At 41.0% G+C, this 22,018-nt stretch overlaps 1 protein-coding gene across 4 annotated transcripts in view; it reads left to right on the forward strand.

Annotated features, from left to right (window-relative positions):
* ZNF827 (zinc finger protein 827) overlaps positions 1–22,018 on the forward strand; it is a 100,049-nt gene that overhangs the window by 12,105 nt on the left and 65,926 nt on the right. For all 4 annotated transcript variants that reach the window (XR_007777485.1, XR_007777486.1, XR_007777484.1 and 1 more), the window contains 2 exons: positions 12,117–13,124; positions 17,144–17,316. Coding sequence is in view for 1 of the 4 variants with exons in the window: in XM_050973890.1 (XP_050829847.1) it covers positions 12,117–13,124; positions 17,144–17,316 (1,181 nt within the window). In the remaining 3 variants the exon portion in view is untranslated. The remainder of the gene's footprint in view (positions 1–12,116; positions 13,125–17,143; positions 17,317–22,018) is intronic.

Consider the following 22,018-nt stretch of genomic DNA (forward strand, 5'->3'; position numbering starts at 1 on the left):
GAAGTTGAAAAACATGCTTCTTTAAATGACTAGATGTGTTCTGGATGCTGCTGTGTGTTTTGCAGCACTGCTGAAAACATCTAACAGAGCTTTCCTCGAGTATCAGAGCTGTGCTAGGCTTACATCAGTCTGTCCCTGTACAAACCCTGGTCGCAGTTTGTCCCCTCTCAATTTCCAAACTTGACTGTGCCTTTGAAGAAAAACAGGAAACCAGTTCTATTGCACAGTTTGTTGTGTTTAGAGTGTAGAGGAAGAAGGATGATACATATAATCATTCTTTTGGTTTCAGCATCTGCACATTAGCTATTTTCTCTTCTCCTGTTCTGGGAATCTCTTGCTATCTCTTGCTATTATAGTGAGAAAGGAGGTATGGAAAGGGAAATTTTACTTGAGATCATGTGCATCTACCTTGCCATAAGTTTAACCTTCCATTTTTAGCCCAAATTAGCTCACTGGCAAGGACCATGGCCTGTAGATTTTCAACACTCTTCTGCCACCTGTGAGAATTGGACTGTTCTTTAGATTCCCACCAGGGGCACTGAAGCAGCTCTGCCTTGAAGATGAAATCAATAATTGCAGTGTTTCAGTAGTGTTTGTTTGTCTTTACCTTCCTCCGTGCCTTCAAGATTTCTCCCTATTTTATAGACTTGAGGGGAGTGCATGGCTTGGGGAGGAAGGTGATTTAGACCTCATAGGAGAAGTTGAGGAGACTGGGAACCTCCTGCCCCGTGTTTGTTCTCAGCCAGGCAAGGAGTAGCAATGGAGAGACAGCAGCTGCTCTTGCTGTGGTGTTCAGGTGGGCTGAGGCAGCTCTGAGGGTCCTACACAGAGCCAGAGTTAGTGTGGAACAAGCAGCCTCAAATAATGACAGCAAGGGAGCTTTATTTTCTGGAGCTATCACTTTGGTATTTAGAAACCTTTTTTAAACAAGCCTGTTGTAATCTTGTTTATAGTAATTAAGGATTTGCTAGTAATTTAAATAGTTGGTTTTGGCAATGTGCAGGTCATCTTCTTATAGGTATTGCTAATGTCAGGTTGAAAACATTTACACAAGAATAAAAGCCAAGGAAGCAGGTAATTGACTGATTTATCAACCTTAGCAGACAATTTTTTCTGATACATCGTGATGGCTATGGTAAATTTACTCTGGATTGCTTAAGGGCACAATCCTATATGGTGTGTACAACACATGAGGGCAACTCCTTGGAATGAATGGGTGAAGGAGCAGGTAATCAGCCAGCCTGGTTTTGGTACCTCAATTAGCCCTTTGGTCAATGGTTTGTCTCCTAGGAAAGTTGGGAATTGCTATGCACAGCTCAGAACACAGGTGATTTACAGCTTTTTTTGTGGAGATTTTAGATCAATTTTAGTCTTTTGGGTACCGTGAAAACTTTTGTAAACTTATGGCCATTCACAGGCCATATGCCAACTTGCAGTTGTAATCAGGGAATTATTTATTTTCATTGCAAATAGTCTATAGGCAACAAAGTGATTTGTTTGAACACTTTTTGGACTTCTTTTGCCAGCTGCATTGTTGCTTGCAACTTCTCCTCTGCTTCCTTTCCACCTGTAAGGGTGACAAAAATCATGTTGCTGTGGTGACCCTGTCAGTTTTAGATGACAGGCCACACTAAAATGGGTCACAGCTATTGATGGTTAATCAGCAGTGCAATAATCTGTAGTACAAATGGATCACTTTGCTCTTGGCTGCCATAAGTTGCAAGGAATATTTGAGAATTCCTGTGCCTCCTTTTTTTACTGTTGGGCTTGTGGGTGCTGAAGTTCGCAGTGCATTTCGGGCAATGAAGATGCATTTTGTCACAGCAAAGAGCTGAGACAGCTGTCACTGCACCCAGGTCTGGGGAGGTGGCAGGTCAGGGGCAGGCCTTAATGAAGATGAATTGTTGGCTGATGAAGGCACTCAGAGCAGGCAGTTTACAGATGTAGCTCAAGACCAGAGAACAGAGGTTTGCAAAATACAGCAGACCACCAAATTTATGTTACGAGGTTAAATGAAGATTAGAAAGTAAAGCTTCCCGGTAGGTTTTTTTTTGGTGGGGTTGGTTTTGTTTTGTTTTTTGGCACCTAGAGGATACAAAATGTAAGCTAAGAAATTGTAGAATTCATAGTTACTTCGGCTTTGGTATGGAGGCGCCTGTGACAAGGACTGAACTACCAGAAAGCACGTAGCCATTTGGAAATGAGTAACTGAGCCTTTGCTTTGCAGCTAGACTGTTTAAGATAAGGTAGTTTTGTGTTTCTGCTTAGAATTTCCTAATAGAGACACCAGTTCTGTGTTTCACAAGCAACTTCTTTAAGAAGGTTTCATTAATGACCTGCCAAAGGATAGAAAATCTTATTCATGGAGTTAGATGCTATTGAATGATGGCTTTAAAATATTATGGATTACTATACTGAATATTTGGTATTCATGTGATTCTCCCATAATAATTTGACCTAGAGTGGAAACTAAAATTCCTCCTTTCAGGACTTTTCTGGTTGTAGCCAGCTTTTACAAATTGTTTGCTAGAATTGTTTGAGGTTTCATTTTCATTGAAGGCCCATGTTACAAAATTTTGGAATATTTCCCCTCCTTTATGAGGTAGGCTGACATGATAGGTCTTGTCTCTGTATGCTAAAGATAAGAGAGGTCTTGAGAATAATTTTTAGCTCTTCTTATTTTGGAGGTGCCAGCATCCCTATTATCATTTGATAGTTGATATTTTCTCACTGCAGCAGCCTATTGAGTTAAACATCTATCTAGAGCAAAACAAATGAGCAATCAAAGTAAATTTTGGCTAACTAAAAACAATTTTAAGGAGTTTTAAAGCTTCTTAATAACTAATAAAAGGTAGAATTTTTAATTGCTGTGCTGAACTTTATGTGTGGGTGGCAAGTGTTCACTGATGTCAAGGATACACTGCCATTCCAGGTGCAGGGAATCTCTCTGGATAGACTTGCACATGAACCATTTAAACCACCACAGATTGTTAATACTGTTTCCCATTTGCAGTGAACAGTGAACAGGAGTTCCACTGTTATTCCCCCAGAGCTGTGGGAATAACAGTGGAACTCCTGTTCATACAGTTTTTTCTCTACTTTATAATAATCTATCAGAGTCAAAAACTGATATCATAGCTGGTTTTAAAAGACACAGGGAAGCCTGAAATTCCTGATAAGGAACTTTAATCTGTCTCAGAAGTTGCTGCCTAAAAATTGTTTGGTTTTATAGGAAATGGTTTGTCATCTTCTCTGTTTACATCAGGAAGAAGAGGTGTTTGATATGTTTATGTACTGACTCCAGGTGTTAGGTTGGCCATTTTCCTGTAGTGTCTAAGTCAGTCTGATCAGTATCTTGTGCTCTATGAAACATGTGCCCAGCCTCAACTACAGGTTACTATAGGATGCTGGTAAGGGCCTGTGGAAGAAACTTTCAGTAAGTGTGGCTGTGGTATTTTGCTCAGCCTCCACAGAACTGTTGCAAGCACATTGGTAACATAAAATAGGCTTTGCAAGGAACATGATTTTCTATTGTTTTACTGACACTTCATGTGTTTTATGAACCTGTCTTGGGGCTACTAGGCAGCCTTTGCAGCATAAGCTGACCTCAGAAATATTTGTTTCTTCTGAAAACCTCCATCATAAAAATCAACTGTCTTTGTATACCTTCTCTCCAGTTATTCTGTGTGTTGATCACAGAACCACAGAATGGGTCAGGTTGGAGGGGACCACAGTGGGTCATCTGTTCCAAGCTCCCTGCCCAAGCAGGGTCATCCCAGAGCACGAGATGGCACAGGATTGTGTCCAGATGGTTTGTGAACATGTTCAGCAGGAGAGACTCCTCAGCCTCTCTGGGCTATCTGTTCCTGTGTGTGGTCACTGCACAGTAAAGAATTTCTTCCTTATATTCAGGTGGAACTTCCTGGGCATCAGTTTCTTCTGTTGCCTCTTGTCTTATTGCCCAGCACCACTGAGCAGAGCCTGGTCCATCCTCTTGACCCCCCTCCTTTTATACATTGATGGTCCCTTCTCAGTTGTCTCTACTCAAGGCTAAATGGGCCCAAGTTTCTTAGCCAGTTCTTGTAAGAAGGATGCTCCAGTCCCTTAAATGTCAGTGTAGCTGGGCCAGAGCCCCATGTCTCTCTTATACTGAGGAGCACAGAACTGGACACAGCCTTCCAGATATGCCTCACCAGGGCTGAGCAGAGAAGTCAGGATCACCTCCCTGGTGATCAAGTTGGATCAAGTCAGCTGATGGCAGCTTTTTGTGCAGGCTGTTCTTTTGTAGCAAACCTCCTGAGAGATGATCTTCAAAAGACTCCTCTCTGAGGCTGTGTGTATTTTGTTTTGTTTCACATGCATACCTCAAGTTCTTCAGCTCACTGGGCCTGAAATACTGGCAAAATCCAGCTAGAATCAGCTAATTCTAAATTATAGTAAGCAAATATCATACATATATAGTAAGCAAATATCAAATATCATCATACATTATTATACATGTGTACTATTTATATGTAATGTTGTTATTGATTACTTTATAAGACATACTGCTCTGCCCTCCAACTTTCGTGATTACTGATTACTGTGCCTGACTGTTAAGGTATTATTTCTGGGTCTTTAGAACTCTTCTTCTCTCAGAAAGATGCTGCCTACCGGTTTTAGAGAAGAGGATTTTTTAATTAGGATCAGAGTGTACAGGGGCCAAGCCAGCTATAGATATCCCAGATCAGGCTTCTGAAGAAGCCTACATGACACTGACTGCTGTGGCCATCCTGACTGCACAGGCCAGCTCTTCCCTGAGAGGTGCAGTATGTTGTGGAGGTTTGGGACGGGACAGAGAATCCTCAGTTGGTTTTCCACTGACAAGATGTGATGTACTTTGTACCCCACAAGACTAGAGGAGATAGGTGGCTCAGGTTGTTGATTCCACCTGTTTTCTCATTCCTGTCTCCTTTGCATCAATTTTTAGTTGATTTCTTGACAGAATGAGTGGTTTTCTGCCAAATTGGTGAGTTGAAATAGGCTCAGGAAGCAGTCAAACAACAGAGCAAGTCTAAGGGATGGCACAGGACCACCACTTCTGTTGGCCTTGAGCTTGTATCACCTCACTGCACTGTAAGGTGATGCCTGTTTCTTTGTAGCTTTAAACATCTTTGTCCCAGTGGAAGTAGCCCTCCTCAAACACTAATCCACAACTAGTCACTATAACCTCCTGCCTAAAACAGAAGAATAGCTAATCTTTTTTGGAGGTGAGATGTCAAACTTCATCATTCTCTTTTGAGCTTGCTTTTGGGGGAGATCAGACTTGTCTTTGTAAGGTCCTATCTTGTGGTCTGTCAACCACCCCACAGAACCTTCAACAAGTAGTGACAGCTCTTCTCAGGAGAGCTGACCATGTGTTTCTGTCCCCTTCCATGGATGCTAGCTAGTAAAAGATGGATCTTTTTGCCAGCTAGTGAAACACCTTTGGCACAATTATTCTGGGGCTTCTGGCTGAAAATAGAAGGCTGCTGCCTCTGTTTCCCATCTACCACAACTTCTCTCTCCTCTGAAGGGCAGGAAATAAAGGCAGTTTTATGTTGTCTGTGACAAGCTTTTCAGTAATTTGTCCTGATTCCCTTTTCCCTTGGGAGAGTCCATCACACCTGGATTCTGCCTTTGAGAGGAAACTGAGATACTGTACATGCATTTTGATAATCTATGGCTGTCTAGCAGTTTGCAAACCTGAATGTGCCTAACATTACAATATTTGGGCACATTCAGTTGTTTGTGTGTATAGGCAAAGCATCTTGAAGTGTTCTAGTTACTGCAAAATAACTAACATTCTCTAACCTTTTTTGGCTCTGAGTCCTTTTTCAAAAAAAGCAGTACTAGAGAAATTGTTAGGTGAATATTCTGGGGTTTTCTTGTATGTTGATTTTTTTCAAAGTCCCTTTAAGTTAGGGATAAAAGTAGGGAATGTATGCCCTGTCTTTAAAAGCTGTGCCTTCCTTTTCCCCTTTCCTCTTTCCCTCCAGTTAGGAAAATCATTATCTTGGAAGATGTGGAGATGAAATACAGAGTCCTACCTAGGGCTTCTTTCCCTGTCTAATTGTGTGAATATTTTCACATAACCTAAACACAGGGGAGAAGGACAGAACAGAAGAGCTGTGGCTTTTTGGCAGATCCTTCTTGCAGCTGTGCTGCTCTCTTTAGGTCAGCCTGCAGTACAGAAATTTGGTTCAAGCACTGGCAACACTACTAAACCATTTTGTGAGGAGGTCAAGAGTTGAATAATCATCCCGTTGATAAGGAGCGAGCCTGAAATTCCATTCAAAGAGGATGGTGACTTCCTGTGCTGCTTACCTATTATAGGTCACAGAAATCATGAAGGGAAAATGGGGGACCAAGGGCCCTCCAGCACATGACTATTTATGCAACTGTGACTTTTAAGTCTTATTTGCTGCTGTAGATATATTAAAAGGAGTTAAGGCAGGCCTTTGTGTTTTTATTAAAATCATGATTTTCTAGCAAGCACCCCTATGGGAAAATCAACACAGCTGCTGCTCTGGATATACAGGCTCATCAGATGTGGCTGTAAATGCTTTTTAGAGATGGAAACTGTGGGGTGTGGGTGCACAGTTTGCCCCACTTCTTTGAGGTAGTTTTACAGCACACACATCTGCATGGTTTGATGAGTGTGGGAGCCCATAAAAGTTGTTCAGCCCAAAGATATTACATTCACCCTTTTTTTTTTTTTTTAAATTTTATTTTAAATACTTAAAAATCAGCCTGAATGCCAAAAGGGTAGTTTGTAGGCAGGCAGCTAGAGTGAGCAATTTATGTAGGATACCACAGAATAGACTTTCCAGATATGACTGTCATTTTTGGGTCTGTGCCTTCTGATTTCTGTAGTACCTGACTGTGAAATAAGCAAGGGCTTATGTGAAGCTGACACTCAGAGAAAATGTGAATTAGAAAGTGATGTGATATTAGCAAGTGATCTCTTGCAATTATTACTTACCCTTGCTAAAGTGGTGCACTTACACAGTTTACCTAGTTCACCTGAAGATATCCATTGTATTTGGTCTTTAGCTCCTTCATTCTTTTCTCCTCCATATTATCTGGTCTGCAGAGGTAAGATGGGGACAAGGGGGCCTGTACTGATCTTGAATTAACAGCCACCATGTGATGGGCAAACATATCTTGTTTGGATGTGATGGTGATGACAAATCATGATGGAACCTGGGTTACAGCAGGAGAGGGTATCCTGAACTGGACTGCCAGGACAGCAAATTCTGGCCTGTGGTCTGATTCCCTAGTCCTCATTTGAGGGTTCTAAGAAAACAATCAGGAAGGACTAGAACAAGAGAACTCATCCTAGAGGCCAGATATGAGCGTTCCAGTTCACTGCCTTGTCCGTGACTGGTTAAATCCGTTACAGTTATCCTTGCCTTTTTGTTCTCGACTGTTTCTTCTCTTTGCTCATTCCACTTTTCTTGCTGTCACTGATAAAAGTCACCCAAGGCTAAATCCTAGCTTGCTCAGGTATTGTCTCTGTCTTATTTTTGATGCATCTGCCTATTTACTTGGCCTTAAACTGATTGCTCAACCGAGCCAGTCAGTGTTTCTGCAGCACTCCTCTTGGATGGCTTCCTGCTTCATTTAAGTTTAATGCATTCTTTTAAATTCTTTAGGTATCTTTGCAGAGCTCCTCAGTTCCCTAGTGTAAAGCTATCACTTAATCCCAGCTCTTTCAGTAGGCCTAGGCAGAGGGTTCAGTGTAAAATAATCTAAAGGATGGTTTATGGTAGGTACTAGAGATGACAGAGTTGTTGGGGCAGCAAATTAGGAAGATGATCTGGGTGTCAAATGGACAAAAAATGTAATTGTAACTTTATTTAGATTGACACAAACTTGAATGATCATATCTGAAATCCTTATGCAAATCAGGGTAATTTATATCAAGATAATAAAGATGAGGTTTGGCTCTCCTATGACTTTAAATCTTGGTTCTGTAGGTTCCCAGTTTTTCCTTGAAATTTAAGTGCTGAAAAAAGGGCAATTTTGATTAATTTATTGCATGAGAAATTTTCCTGTGTGCATTTCTTTGAAATTATTTTGCTTCTACCTACTTTTGCATTTGCTTTAATTTTCACTCTATAATCCCATCATTACAATTTCTGTATGTTTCCTATCATTGCAGCATATGAATTTCTGTATTGAAGTTCTGTAATTTACTCATTTCAGTGAATGATTAAATTAGAATTTTGTCCTGCTTAGCATGAAAAATCATTCTCAGGGGTGGGCTCCTTAGCTGTAGCCTCTTCTCAGATAATTTCTAGTGTTTCAAATAGTGTTCTTTCCATCATGCTTGAGCTGCCCATGTCTGTTGCTCAGTAACACAACTTTGAGACTCTTCCCTTTCCTGGAGATCCAACTCACTACATTGATATTTCTCCCCTCCAAGTCCTACAAAGCGAAGCTGTGGATCATCTCACACTTGCCACTTTCTGGAATGGCATGTGTACATTGCAGTGGGTACAGTTAAAGTTTCCAGCATTTGAACTGAGTGACTCAGTGTATAAATCAACAAACATGTTTGTCTTTTTCAGTTTTCAGATATAAGTAGTTTGAGCAAGTTAATATTTACATTTCTATTGGTACCAGGGTCAGATTCTAATCAGCACTCTAAATAAAAGGGCAGATGGTCACAAAGTAAAATAACACACTTTGGGATCAATAAGATTTGTCTGTCAAACCAATCTCTTGAAGAGGAAAATGAACTTCTCTGTATTTGAAAGCAAGCAGATGAGTTGGCGAGGGAGGGAAACTGGCACTTCTTCAAACAGTGCTTTCTGCACACATTTGTGGCTTTGCCAGAGATGGGTACATGGGCTATAGCAGTGGCAGCAGTCACCCAGCAGTACTTTGGTCCCTTTTGTCATTGCTGACAAGAGTGGAAAATATTTTTTGAGGCTCCTGGATGGTGTGCAATGTGATAGTCCCGAAACATGCAGGCTGTCTGTAATTCCCAACTGGCCTCTGCCAGTGGCAAAGGGCTTGGGAAGCAGTTCTCAGTTCAGAATCGCTCTGGAAATCAGGAAGAAGCAGTAATGACAGGTCTTGACTCTTGAATCATGATGAGAACAGCTCCATAACTGTGTAGTGAGAGAAAAGAAAAATATGTCATGCAGATTTCTGCCACAGATGTGAAATACAGCTGAAATATCTTGACAGACATGTGGAGGTTGGGTCCTGCTTAAGACAAACCTGGTCTGGGTGACCCATGAACCCCTTGGGTTCTGAGGGAAGTTTTTATATGATTTGAAATCATAAAGAAGTAGTTGGGTTGATTTCTCCTGGAGTGCTCAAGCTTGTTCAAACTCACAGGCTCACAAGTTAATGTGAATTAAAATTCTGCCCTGAAGGCCTTGAAAGGCAACTTTGCTTAGCAATGAAACTGCCAGGCTTCACTGTTCTGCTTCTGAACCAGTTCACTGGTGTTTAAAGGGAGGCTTGACTGAGTTCATGATAAGACACTGATGCTGGTTTTTTCAGCATTAACCTTACAGCCTTCAAATACAGTGGGCTTGATGCTGCAGCAACTGGGAATTACTGAGAATAGGAAAATTAGAACAGTGTCAGCAGTTAGAGGTCTGATTTCTGGCTACAGAAAGAAACTGCACTGGTGGGGAAAAAAAAAAAGTATCCTGCTGGCTTTTGGGATAGTGAGACTGGAGAGAAAATTTGCTCTTTATTATAGAAACTGCATGGAGCTTTGAGAGGCCTTGAGTGGTCACAGGTAGATTAGCAACAGGAGAGGGAGCTCTCAGTGTGTTACCTAAAGAGGAGGGAAATCCTGATCTTGGGAGCAAGCCTTAAATGAAGAATCCTGCTCTCCTGCTGCTCCCTGTCAATAACATGGTGGTGGCTGCCCTTTTGTGTAGGCAAGACCAATGGGGAATGTGCATGTCTGGAAAAAAGAAAGAAATTGAGGTACACAGCAAGGAACAGAGAAGTTTGGGGGGTTAGTAAGCCGTAGATTTCTCTAAAACAAGAGTCTACTTCTTCTTAGATCCATTTACACTTAAATATGCCTCAGACTGTAATGTTTGAATGGCTTTCTGAGTGAAGGGAAAGGCAATTCTCCCTCACTATGAATAGATGGGAAGTACAGAAACCGAGAGAGTCGGGTTTGCAGGGGCTGAGGAGAGATTGTTTCAACAGCCAGATGAGTGGTAGGAAGCAGGCTAGCTCTGGCTCCAGAGCTGTGTAGTGGGGTGAGCTCCAGGCTGTGTCCCAGAGGATGTGCCCTGCACTTGGTGTATGAGTTCAGACAAAGTGCCAGTAAGATGCTTTTTTGGCTTCCAAACTTGTTTGCATCTGGGATGAGTGAATGGATCTCTCATGTGAGTGCACCCAGCTGTACAGACATGCTCAAGTTACTTTTTTAATGTTCATGGGGTGAAGAGGGAATACATTCAGTTCTCCTTTAACCTGCATAAGTGCTGGTTCAACTGATGAGCATCTCTCTCCTTTATTTGAATGTGCATGGTACTTGGCCTTTATGCACATGTTATTGCTGAGCCTGTGTTGTTAACTTTGACAATACCAAAATAATTCTAGATAAGAGCTTGGATGTTTGTTTGGCTTTTGCTTGTTTTGAAAAGGGAATATGCTAACCCACTTCTGCTTGAATTACAAACCTAAGGTAACTGAGTTCATTGCCAGCTTCTAAAATATTGGTGATGTTTTTCTAAAGGCTTTTGAATAAAAGAAACTTTTTGTGAGACTGTGCCTCATATTCTATATAACATAAAAACTCCAAAGACTGCTTTCAGAGTGTACATTTGTATCTCTATACACGTGATACATTTGTCTGAGGTTTTCCTCCTTAAATTCTTTGGATCAGAGCAATAATAGAAATCTAAGTTTTATTATTAACTTCTCTCCAAGTTTTGTAATTTGCTAGAATTAAATTGGGGGTCTGGGAATAATACATGAGCATAGACACAATGCATATCATGCAGGCTTATTTCCAGAATGTTAGTGGAGGGTTATATTAAATACTTTTGTCTTGCTGTAGTGTGATTACAAAGATGCTTGTGCAGCTTGGGACACTATCTAAAAGCAAGAAATGTGAGATGTATCTGGCAAGAGAAGATAATATGAATTTAATTCTAGCATTGCTGTTGCTCTTTACTGTGTTCTGATTGGGCAGGAAGATCTGCCAAAAAAAAAAAAAAGTCTTGGTCACATCTGTATGACTTTGAATACCTATCAGGAAGAGGGGCAATCCAGGGTCACAGTGCTTTAAATGCTGCCAGATCTCAGGAGAGACTCAGGTGTTTTGCAGTTACCAGAAAGGAGAAAATGTAACTTAACTGCAGTGGAACCAACACTTTACCTTTTTTATTTCTTTTCAGCTAAACTGAGTTCAGTTTAGGATGATCTTTAAAACTTTATTGAACAGGGACAAATAAATAAGAGCAACTAGAGTCTGTATATGACAACACTGTGTGTATGATACTCCTTTCCCAAGTATCTGGAGAGATGAGAGCTTTAGCCTGCATTCATGTATTAGTCAATACAGCTATTCAGGAATGAATTGTGTGTTATTAGTACAAATTTATTTTATTTTATTTTAGATAGGGGTCACTGCAGGATTGGTCTGCGATTTGAGTAGCTACACACCTGATCTGCCTTTGAAGGCACACGTGTGCTGGCTGTACAAATAGAGAAATAGCCAATAATTTCTGATCTGTTAAATCCCTGCCTTATACCAGAGAGTTCATAATATTTGGCAGGATGTACAGACTATGCCAGTGAAGAACTGTTTGCGATATACGACTATATATTATGTTTATAGGTATTGTTGCAGTTTTTGCCACTTTAATTATGCAGACTGAAAGATGACAGGTTTGTCATCATTATGTCTTCTAAGAAAGTTTTATTCATTTTGAAAAGGTCTTTTTTCTGGTCACTGAATCCAGGCTGATTCCAAGCCTGTGGATTTTAGGGGGGTGTGCTAGGGGACTATTCAGGAGGGTCATGCAGAGGTCAGGCATACTTCATGCTAAGAAACTGCTTTACACAGATTTGGGAATAATGCTGTTGTTCATGGTTCCACACAGATGGTACCAGACAGGAAGAAGTGGAAGGTGAGCTCAGTGAAGAAGAACGCTGGTTTGGGAATTCTTCAGAAACTCCTTCGGAAGCATCATATGGAGAAGTCCAGGAGAACTTTAAGTTGTCTCTTGAGGACAGAATTCAAGAGCAGTCCACCTCCCCCGATACCTCTTTGGGAAGTGCAACGCCAAGCAGCAACACAGCGGAGCTGGGGTCTGTTGAAAATGAGGCACTAAGAGACACACTGCAGAGCAAGGAGCACCTTTCTCCAGATGTGTCCTCTCTGGGTGAAGAGGAACCTCCTGGTCCAAACAAGCCACTGAGCAGTAACCTGAGGCGGCTCCTGGAGGCTGGCTCCCTCAAGCTGGATGCTGCTGTTACAGTCAATGGCAGAGTTGAGTCCCCCGCAAATCTTGGCTCAAACATTTCCTTCTCTCCACCTGCTCACCATGCCCAGCAGCTAAGTGTGCTTGCCAGAAAGCTTGCTGAGAAACAGGAGCAAAGTGACCAATACAATGCAGGCAGTCACTTTATATGGAATCAAGGTAAGTGGTTGCCAAACTCAGCCACCACCTGTGGTTTGTCCCCTGATTCAGCTATCCTGAAGCTGAAAGCCGCAGCCAATGCTGTTCTGCAGGACAAATCTTTTTCCAGGACTGAGGACACGATACGATTCGAATCCTTTTCCTCGCCCTTTAGCTCTCAGTCAGCCAGCTCCACGTTAGCAGCTTTATCTAAGAAAGTGAGTGAGAGAAGCATGACTCCCGGGCAGGAGCACCCGCCTCCAGCCAGCTCTTTCCTTTCCCTGGCTTCCATGACCTCTTCAGCTGCCCTTCTCAAGGAGGTTGCTGCGAGGGCTGCAGGCACCCTCCTGGCTGAGAAGAAATCACTGGTTCCTGAGGATCCTCTGCAGCTTTCAGAGATGAAACAAGAGAAAACAACTCCACCGCAGTCTTTGGAATTACTGTTACTACCAGTCCCGAAGGGAAGAGCATCCAAACCCACTAGTACAGGTATGGATACAATTTGAACTGCAAAATAGAATGTATTTGTTTTGCTATAGGCTTATATAACATCTCTTCGGTGGGTCAGGATTTGGTTTGATTCCATGTCTTATGAAAATAAGAAATAGATACTTTAGGTGAACAATAGAAAAGCTTTTTGAAGTACCACTTTGAGACCAAGCTGTCACAAATGTTTCCCTATTTTAAAGGTGTCAGTGTACAGTTCGGTACTTTTTTTTCCCCCTTTTATTCCATACAATAGTATTTTCCTCTCTTACCAAGTTTAGAATCTGTCCACAAAAATATTTAATGGAGAAGATCAAAGAATCCCTGTGAGGAAGCTCACAGTATCAGTGAGCATGTACAAAACTAGTCCTTTTGAAATATTGGACAAGGGAGAATTCTCCCTCCTGCTGTCTTTGTCATAAATGGACTTTTGTATAATCGCTTACTATCCTGTCCTAATTTATCAGAGTATATTATTGTGTTGCCACTTTTCATTAATTTTTTTTTACAATTCTTTGTTGTTAACAAAAAAAAAATCCAACTAAACTGCATTTCTGTAATTTGCTCAACAAGAACCATTTTACACATCTGACTTTCCTCCATCAGTTCCAGCTGTTGACAGTCAAGGAATCAGGGTTATAGGGAAGAAGAAAAAACTGTCTGGGTAACAAAAGCTTTAAAGAGCTGGCAAGCCATGCAGGGCAATTTAAATGATCCATCTTCAAAATAAGGGAAAATAATTTCTTTCATCTCTTTCTATAAAAAGTTCACATCACAGATTCAAATTTATGGTGGAACATATGGCTTCAGGTGTCACCAGTGTTCTGCTGCAGAGGAAAAGGAAGCATGGCAGGTATCTTCATGGGATGCACAAAGGGGTTTAGCATATTCCAGCTTTATCAGGCTGAGCTTTATCAGAAGTACTAGCCTGGCTGCACAGGTGTAGCAAGCCAGTGTACAAATATGAAGCCTGATATGCGTGTTGTATAATTGCCCTGCTGGTTTTCTGCCCTAACCTCTTTGTTTGGGGGTATCCTGAGGCCCAGTCTGTCCCTGTGCAGCTCTTGGTCAACACTCTTAGCTTAGAAGCTATTGGATGGACAGCAGTGCTCATCCCTCCCTTGGAAGAGGAGGAAGAGGGATGCAATGAGTAACAGCCAGTACCAGTTTTTGCTCTGTGTTATACATGTGTTCTATAAATGCTTAACTGCTGTGTTTTGCCAAAGCAGTTAAAGTGGCAGACTATTCTTGGCATGTGCCTGGCCTAAGGTTTTCATTAGTTTAGATGAAGTCCTTCTTGGAGTAACATAAGCTAAAAGCTGAATGTGTACATTTGCCATGAAAATAAATGTTACATATTCCTAATTCCTTTTGCTCAGAGAACCCTATGGCTCTAAAACTTTAAAAAAAAAAGACAAAAAAAAAAAGGTCTAAAATTATATAATGCTTTATCTTGTTGTGTCTGTCTGGTTGTTCCTTGAGACTTTTTTTGTCTTGTTCCCAGACAGAAGTATCTTTTCCCAGTAGGTATAGCTTGAGAGGTCTTTTTCCCCACACTCATACATTGAACTTTTACACTGATGAGTTTGCTTTGCTGTTACAGATCTGAATCACTTCCCCACCAGCAACGTGTAGCTTTGGTTATAAGATCAATACTCAGTGTGATTAATTAGATGTAAGTAAGGAGCAGCAAGGATGGAGGCTATTTAAAGAGGAGTAAGTTAATAACAAGAGCATGTCTGCTGCTCTTTTGTCCACCACGTTGAGCTATTTGCTCAGAATTATTTCAGGCAAGAAGCTGGAGCCATGGCTTATCAAAGTATAGTTGCCTCTGAAATGGCTTGTCAGGTTTGGTCAACCTAATAATGACCTGCATGTTTATTATAGTAAATTGGTACAGAGGAGATTAACTTTTCTATCAGTCTCTTACTATTGCCAGTTTTATAAACTGCTTACACATTTGGGATGAAGTTGAAAAGGAAGCCTGAAATATCTGTTAAGTTCTGATTGTTTTGGTAGAGTGTGGATGACATACCTTTCTTTTACTGACTGAATACTTATTTGGTGTAAATGCCTGTGATGCTTCTAATTTTGTTCCCAAAACTTCTTTGGGAAGCACTGGCTTATTCTCTCCTCACTGGAGTACTATTGTGATATGAAATAGGCATCAATATAAATGAAGGAAAGCTGAAACCCCTGATTTTCTTTTTAGTCTGAGCTTCAAGTAGTATAGAGCTAACATGGTTGAGCTCTGGAGCACACTGGCACAATTCCTGAGTAACACTAATTGTCACTGTTATTGGTGAGGTCACATGCATTCATCCCACTTGCACGCATATTTTGTATGTGCAAGATCATAGTTGATTCATCTTGATTGCAGATTTATTATTAAGGGGGTCAAAACCAGGTAATATAATGTTGCATATTTCTCTTCTGGGTGATAGAGGCTGAAGAAAAGATGTGATAGAAGGAAAAGACATGATAGGTAAAAAAGCCACCCATGTATCTTTTCTGTGGTTTGTCTTTCTCCTGCCTTTTGTGAAGAAAAAAAGTAAAAATATTTTCAAACAAACATAAGCAGTTATGACATTGGTTTTGGCCTACTCTTTAGAGAGGCTGAGAGGGGAACAAATTTGATATTTTAAGTGTGATAGAATATTTTACAAGGAGAATTTCTGAACTTGCAATAGTACATGCTTTGACATTATGTCCCTTTCTGTACTTACATAATGACTGCCTAATCAGTTGAATTACAGTGGGTTTCTTTCTTACTTAATTGCAGGAATTGTATTTTGGGACAAGACAAATCTTTCTGGAGGTTTTTATCACTTAGTTCCTCATCAAGGGAATATGATGTTTGCTAGATTCTTATCAGTGATAGTAATGAGATTAAATAGTCAGAGAGAATTTTTGAATAGCAAGATGCACATTGCTGAGCTCTGGATATTTGAAAACAGTCTTGTCTTTTAAGTGAGGAAAAGGACATCCAGTCTACTGTAATAGTAGGCCTTCCTTTACAATAATGAGAAGAAATGGTTGTGAGAGGATGGATGGATGGATGGATGGATGGATGGATGGATGGATGGATGGATGGATGGATGGATGGATGGATGGATGATGGATGGATGGATGGATGGATGGATGGATGGATGGATGGATGGATGGATGGATGGATGGATGGATGGATGGATGGATGGATGGTTGTGCAAAGTCAGCAGCAAGGAATTTCTCTCTCCTTCAACTTAGTGGTAGTTCTGCACTAGGAAGTCTAACCATATTTTCCTGATCAAAGCCACCAAATTATTTAGGTGAATTGGGCAGTAAAGCAGAGTGCAGACATTTAGGAAGGCAGTAGATTTAAAGCCCTGGCAATTAGAGGAGCAGAAGGAAACCTATGACCTGAAGACCTTTGATGGCTGGTGCTGCAGCAGTATCTGCTTGAGCCATAACTAAACAATTTCAGCAGCAGGACTTCCAAAGTCTTTCAATTCTGGTGTTAAATATATCTGCCATGAAATACCACCATTCTTTCCTGTTAAGTTGTGGTTCTTCCATGCTTTATATCCTGCTTCCCAGCTGGCTAACCATCACATGTGGAAATGGATCATTTTTTAACAGTTATGCATATTTTCCATACTCTGCTACAACCAGCCTTTGATAGGAAATGAAGCTGAAAAGTGATGATTATGAGAGACATTCATCTCAGTGCAGTTCAATTATAAGGAACATTAGGACCCAGGTGAAAGAGAGGAGCATCCTCTACTGATTAGTGAAAGGAAGTTTGGAGCATTAACCTTTATAAATTATGGTGACCTTTCTCAGAGGGATAATAACTAGATCCAGGGAATCCAAGGTATATGCAGGGGGGAATGGAAAATTCTGGTACCTGTTGTTGTTTAACCAATGTCTCTTTACAGATGAAACTTGGGAAATCATTGAGAAATAATATCTTGAGTATGTTTACAAGGGGAAAGTATTTGACAAGTGGCTGTAAAGGATCCTCTCTTTTTCTTCCTGCTAAGCCTCAGAAGAAGAAGGGGGAAAACCTTTCCAGTGTCCCATCTGTGGTTTGGTTATCAAGAGGAAGAGTTACTGGAAAAGGCACATGGTGATTCACACAGGTTTGAAGAGCCATCAGTGCCCACTCTGTCCTTTCCGCTGCGCACGCAAGGACAATCTCAAATCACACATGAAGGTAAGGGAAACCTTTACTGACAATCAAAATACCAAAATCATCAGTCAAAAACTGATAGTATAACAAAGCTATTTCTTTTGCATTTGCAAGAATAAAATTTCCCTAGCTGTACTACAAATGATGCCTGTACTTAAGTAAAGAGGCCATAAAAAGAAAGAAATAACTTTCATTCAATTGCTTGCCTTTCCATTTTATGCAACGTGGAAACTGCCTTGGGTTATGTCAATTGGGTACAGCACAAGCTGTGTGTGACTGATTCAGTTCCAGAGCTGGAAGCAGCAGAAGCAGGGATGTTGGTTGAGATGTGACACCACACAGTCCTATCAGTGCTACTCCCAGGATGCCAGCTAATAACCCTGCATGCCAGTGTCTCACTGTAAGTGGGCAAACCAGCTTGGCCAGCTCTAGCAGGGATCTCTCCATCACTTTCTAGAGACAGACCTGCAGTTTTAACTTTTTTCTTGCTGTAGCTTTTAACTGTGGGCATTTCAGAAGTGAATCATCCAAACCAAAATTAATGACAGATCATATTGCAATATTTTGTTTTCAAGTGTAAAGTGTGTTTTTAACTCAGCCTAAGTTTTGGGCTTAAGCTGAAAATGACCTTCTGAAGGAAGCAACATCTGTGTTGATACAGAAAAATATAAAAACATTAAGAAACTGATTGTCTGCTTAGCTGAAGTACTACAAAGTGGTGAGTCTTGCAAGCTGTAGAATATTCTTGAGAAAGTTAAAATGGAACCTGTCCTCTTAGCCCTTTGATTGATAAGCTGAAGTGAAAACATTTCTCTTGTTATTGCAGTTGAGTTTTATAATAATAGTGAAATTTTTTATATAGTTTATATAGTTTTATGAAGTTTTTTTTATATAGTTATAGTCTGTTTTAGATGAATGTGTGTAACAGGGTATCAGACTGATGTGAGGGGGGGACAGAAATGCCTGTTCAGGTTTCATATGTGCTATTGCAGAATCTGAGCTTACTGGACAAGAGTATGGCCATGCTTACACTCAAGAAGCTGTTCCCTTCTGTGTAAATTATTCAGATTCCTCTTGTCACAACATTAGATCTTACTATAGTTTAAGTTATTGCTATGTGTTAAATCCTCCCCCTATGGTCTGAAGGCTCATTCCTTAACACTTCTGCTGTAGATCAGTTCACTATTCCCAGGCATCCTCAGTGTATCATGCTAATCCTTATCAAGTAAGCTCAATGCTTATGGTTCTCTTTTTTAGGACTTGCTGTTCCATGTTGACTAGAGGGCACAGATGGCCAACCTAAGCAGAGGATGAATAGATAGGATGGGAACACAGCATGGAAAGAAAGTGTGGGGGTTTTTGTTTGTTTGTTGTCAGCTGCTGACAAACTGCACTGAAGTGTGCATCACCTAGAATCTCACTACTACCTGGCAAAGACCTGTTGGTGTCCCCTGCTTTGTAAAGGACATCCCTATTGTTCCCTGCAGAAATAATTGTTCTCTGCATTTTTCTGCCTTACTGGCAAAAAACATTGTTTGAAGGTTGAGGATCTATCCCTTCCTTTTTGGCACAGTGATTTCTGCATGTGGTCACAGGTAGGATGTTGGACAAAATCAGAGACTTTTTCTCCGTCTCTGTGTGTTCTCAAAGTGATGGCTTCCTGAGGCCCTTGTGCCTTTTTCTGCTCCCCTCCCAGCATTAATGCTTTCATTAACTGAGCCTGCATCTGCTTAAAACATACTTCCTTGTACAATCATGTAGCATGTAGTGTTAATTATTTGGTAGTACTGTGATTATGACTGGGTAATGCTCAGTTAGAAACCCCTGAGGTCAGTCAGGCCTGCTTGACTCAATGTAAGAGATTACAGCCACCTTCAGCCTCACTGTGGAGGCCTGATCTGAAGTCTCCTCCATCACTGCAGTCCAGTCATAAAGGTCATGATGGACTTGGGCATCTTTGCTGGCAGAGCTGTCCTTATTTGAGGTGAAACCAGTTGTCTTACAAAACCAGGTGGTTTGCATTTGTTTTTTGGTCTTACAGATAGATGCAAAGAATCACAAGCACAACAATCTGAGATAATATTTTACCTTAGTTTGAAACAGTTTCATACACTTTTCTTAACTAAGCCATTAATAAAATTATTTTCTATCACATCTAAACTAAAGCAGGTGAATGAGGAAGGGACATGTTAGTCTTGTGTCCAAAAGTGTCAAACATAATTTGAATTCCTTTTGGTGGACGTATAAATTGATAATAAGATTAAAAATAAAAGAAATACCAGATTTCTTTTCTCATTATAAGCAGTGCTGCCTTAAATCTATATGTATATGATATTATAAACACTGGAACATATATAAGCCAACAGAATTCAAAATGGACTGAATGCACAGCAGAAATGGTACAGTACAGCTTGGAGCTACTCAGGATGCAGTGCTCTGGCTATGCCAGCTGGGTGGGTTGGTTTTCTTATTGTCTTAGTATCCTTTGGGAGCTACCTGGCCTTGTGTCCTTTCTGGCAGGCAGCCCATGAAGGTAGAGCTGCTTCTGCTTCTCCACCCGTTTCTCCCCTTCTCCACCCATTTCTCCCTATGTGTCAGCTCTGCCTACAGGTGAAGACAGATTTTTCAAAACCAAAAACGCCACTCAGAACTGAGGTACTGGGCTGGTGTTTGTCATTCATTACAAGCCAACTTTTATTCCAGGGTGCTGTAACAAACCAAGCTTTTTTCCAGGAGCAGGTAAATCACCTTAAAATCTCTGTTCATGCTGCTCTTTGGTTTTCATGGGTTTTTTTCTCTGTTGATAAGGATAAGAGGCAAAATGTGTTTTATTCAGCTACAGTCCTCAAAATCTGATTATTTTGCTTTTGCATCCTCCTAGGCAACATAGCCATGAGCTTGAGCCACCTTATTGGTTTTTTCTAGCTTCTTGTAGGCATTCTCCACTGAAACTGGTTATCTGGAGATTTCATTTCCTTGAGTGGTCTGTGTGTATCCATATGGGCCTTCCTTACTGTGTCCTCAGGCTAATGATCCTTAACAATATAATATATATACACTGTGTCATTTTTATGATAATTGTAATGTCTAAGTGGCTGACCCAGAACTCAACATTGCCAACATTTTTGGTGTCCTGTCCCCTGCTATGGAGGAAATCTTAATAGAGAGCTGGAATGGATCCAGCCCTGACCCATATTCAGATCTGCATGTGCTACCCACCACATGGATGAAGCTTTCTTCCACTAAGGGCACTTTGCCAAGGCCAGCTCACAACTGGAGGCGAGGAAGTGAAAGGAGCAAGAAGGAAAACAGAAGGAAAGTTTCCACACAGACACACAACAAACAAGGGGGGCTGAGTAGCCTGCCTTTTAAGGCACAGAGTGTTAACTATAATTGTTATGTTGTGTTTAGATTCCACAGTGATAGGCACCCTATAAAAATCCAAAAATAGATGCAGTGCAAAATTTATTAGGTTTTTTTTGGAGGCAAATCATAGTGCATGCATAACCACAAGTTTAGGCCCTTATTCCCAGTAATCTGGGGGGAGCTGATTCTGGTATTACAGTATGGTTTCCAGGGATGCTGAGAGCACTGAACTGGAAATTAAGCTGGACAAAATGAATGGGTAACTGAGAGAGATGTCTTGTCCAAGCAGGCAGCAAATATTATTCTTGAGTCCTTCTCTCTGTTTTTCAAAATATATGTTCAGTTAGAGTATATTTTCTTCTTGAGACAGTATCCTATGTACTTCTTCAGAAAGCAATGGAAAGTGGTGATGTAATTCAGCAAGATGTAGTCAGGCTTTTCTGGTTTTCCTGGTAGGGATCACATTTTCCTCAGAGCAATACCACAAGCATCAGTCAGACTTTGGCCAATTGGTGCCTTTGGATCATTCACATATCTTCCTCAGCAATTGGTGGACAGATAGGCTGTGAGATCATACAGATATGTTCCAAGAAAGCAACAGGATATTAGCTGAGCACTTGGAAGGGGGAGTGAGGAAGAGGAGCATATGGCCAAAAACAATATCTATAAATGCTCCTTGTGCTGCTGTATAGGCATAAGGCAGGAATGGGTGAGCTATCTGTTGTAGCAGTGGAAAAGAAGTTTGGCATTATGATCATGTGGTGAAACATGAGGGTTTGATAGAAAATGAGGGAAGGGAAGATGAAGCTTAACAGGAAGGTTCAGTGCAGTAGTAGGCAGGTCATGTGATGCTCAACCACAGGATTTTCCTGCTTGGGGAGAGCAACCATCTCAGTGAGATCCAGATTAATGTTCTTGTCTAATACAAAGAGGGTTATAACCAGCCTTGCAGTTAGGGAGCCTATTAATGCTATCACAGCAGGAATCAGGAAAGGTCCTGAGGAATGGAGCCAGGTGTTCAGTTCCCCTTGCCGATTTGCTTTTCCTTTTTTCTTCCTCAGCTAGTGCCAGATAACTGTATAAGCTTTCCTAATCTGTTCTGGTGAAGTGTAGGACTGGTTCTTTTCAAAGCATCTTCACCTCTTGGGAGAGGGAGGTTGAATGTGTCTTGTGGGAGGGGTTTTTGTTTAAGTTAAACTTGAAGAGCCCTGGGAAGAACCTGTGGTTCCATGACCTCCCCAGCAGCTGAGGGGAACTAATGCAAATTTGCACAGCTTTTCAACACATAAAATCTGTGCCCAGAGTCTCAGACAGGCACACAAACGATTTCAAGTATCTCCCTTTTAGTCTCACTTTTTGC

Source organism: Serinus canaria, chromosome 4 (genome assembly GCF_022539315.1).
Source record: "Serinus canaria isolate serCan28SL12 chromosome 4, serCan2020, whole genome shotgun sequence".
NCBI lineage: Eukaryota > Metazoa > Chordata > Aves > Passeriformes > Fringillidae > Serinus > Serinus canaria.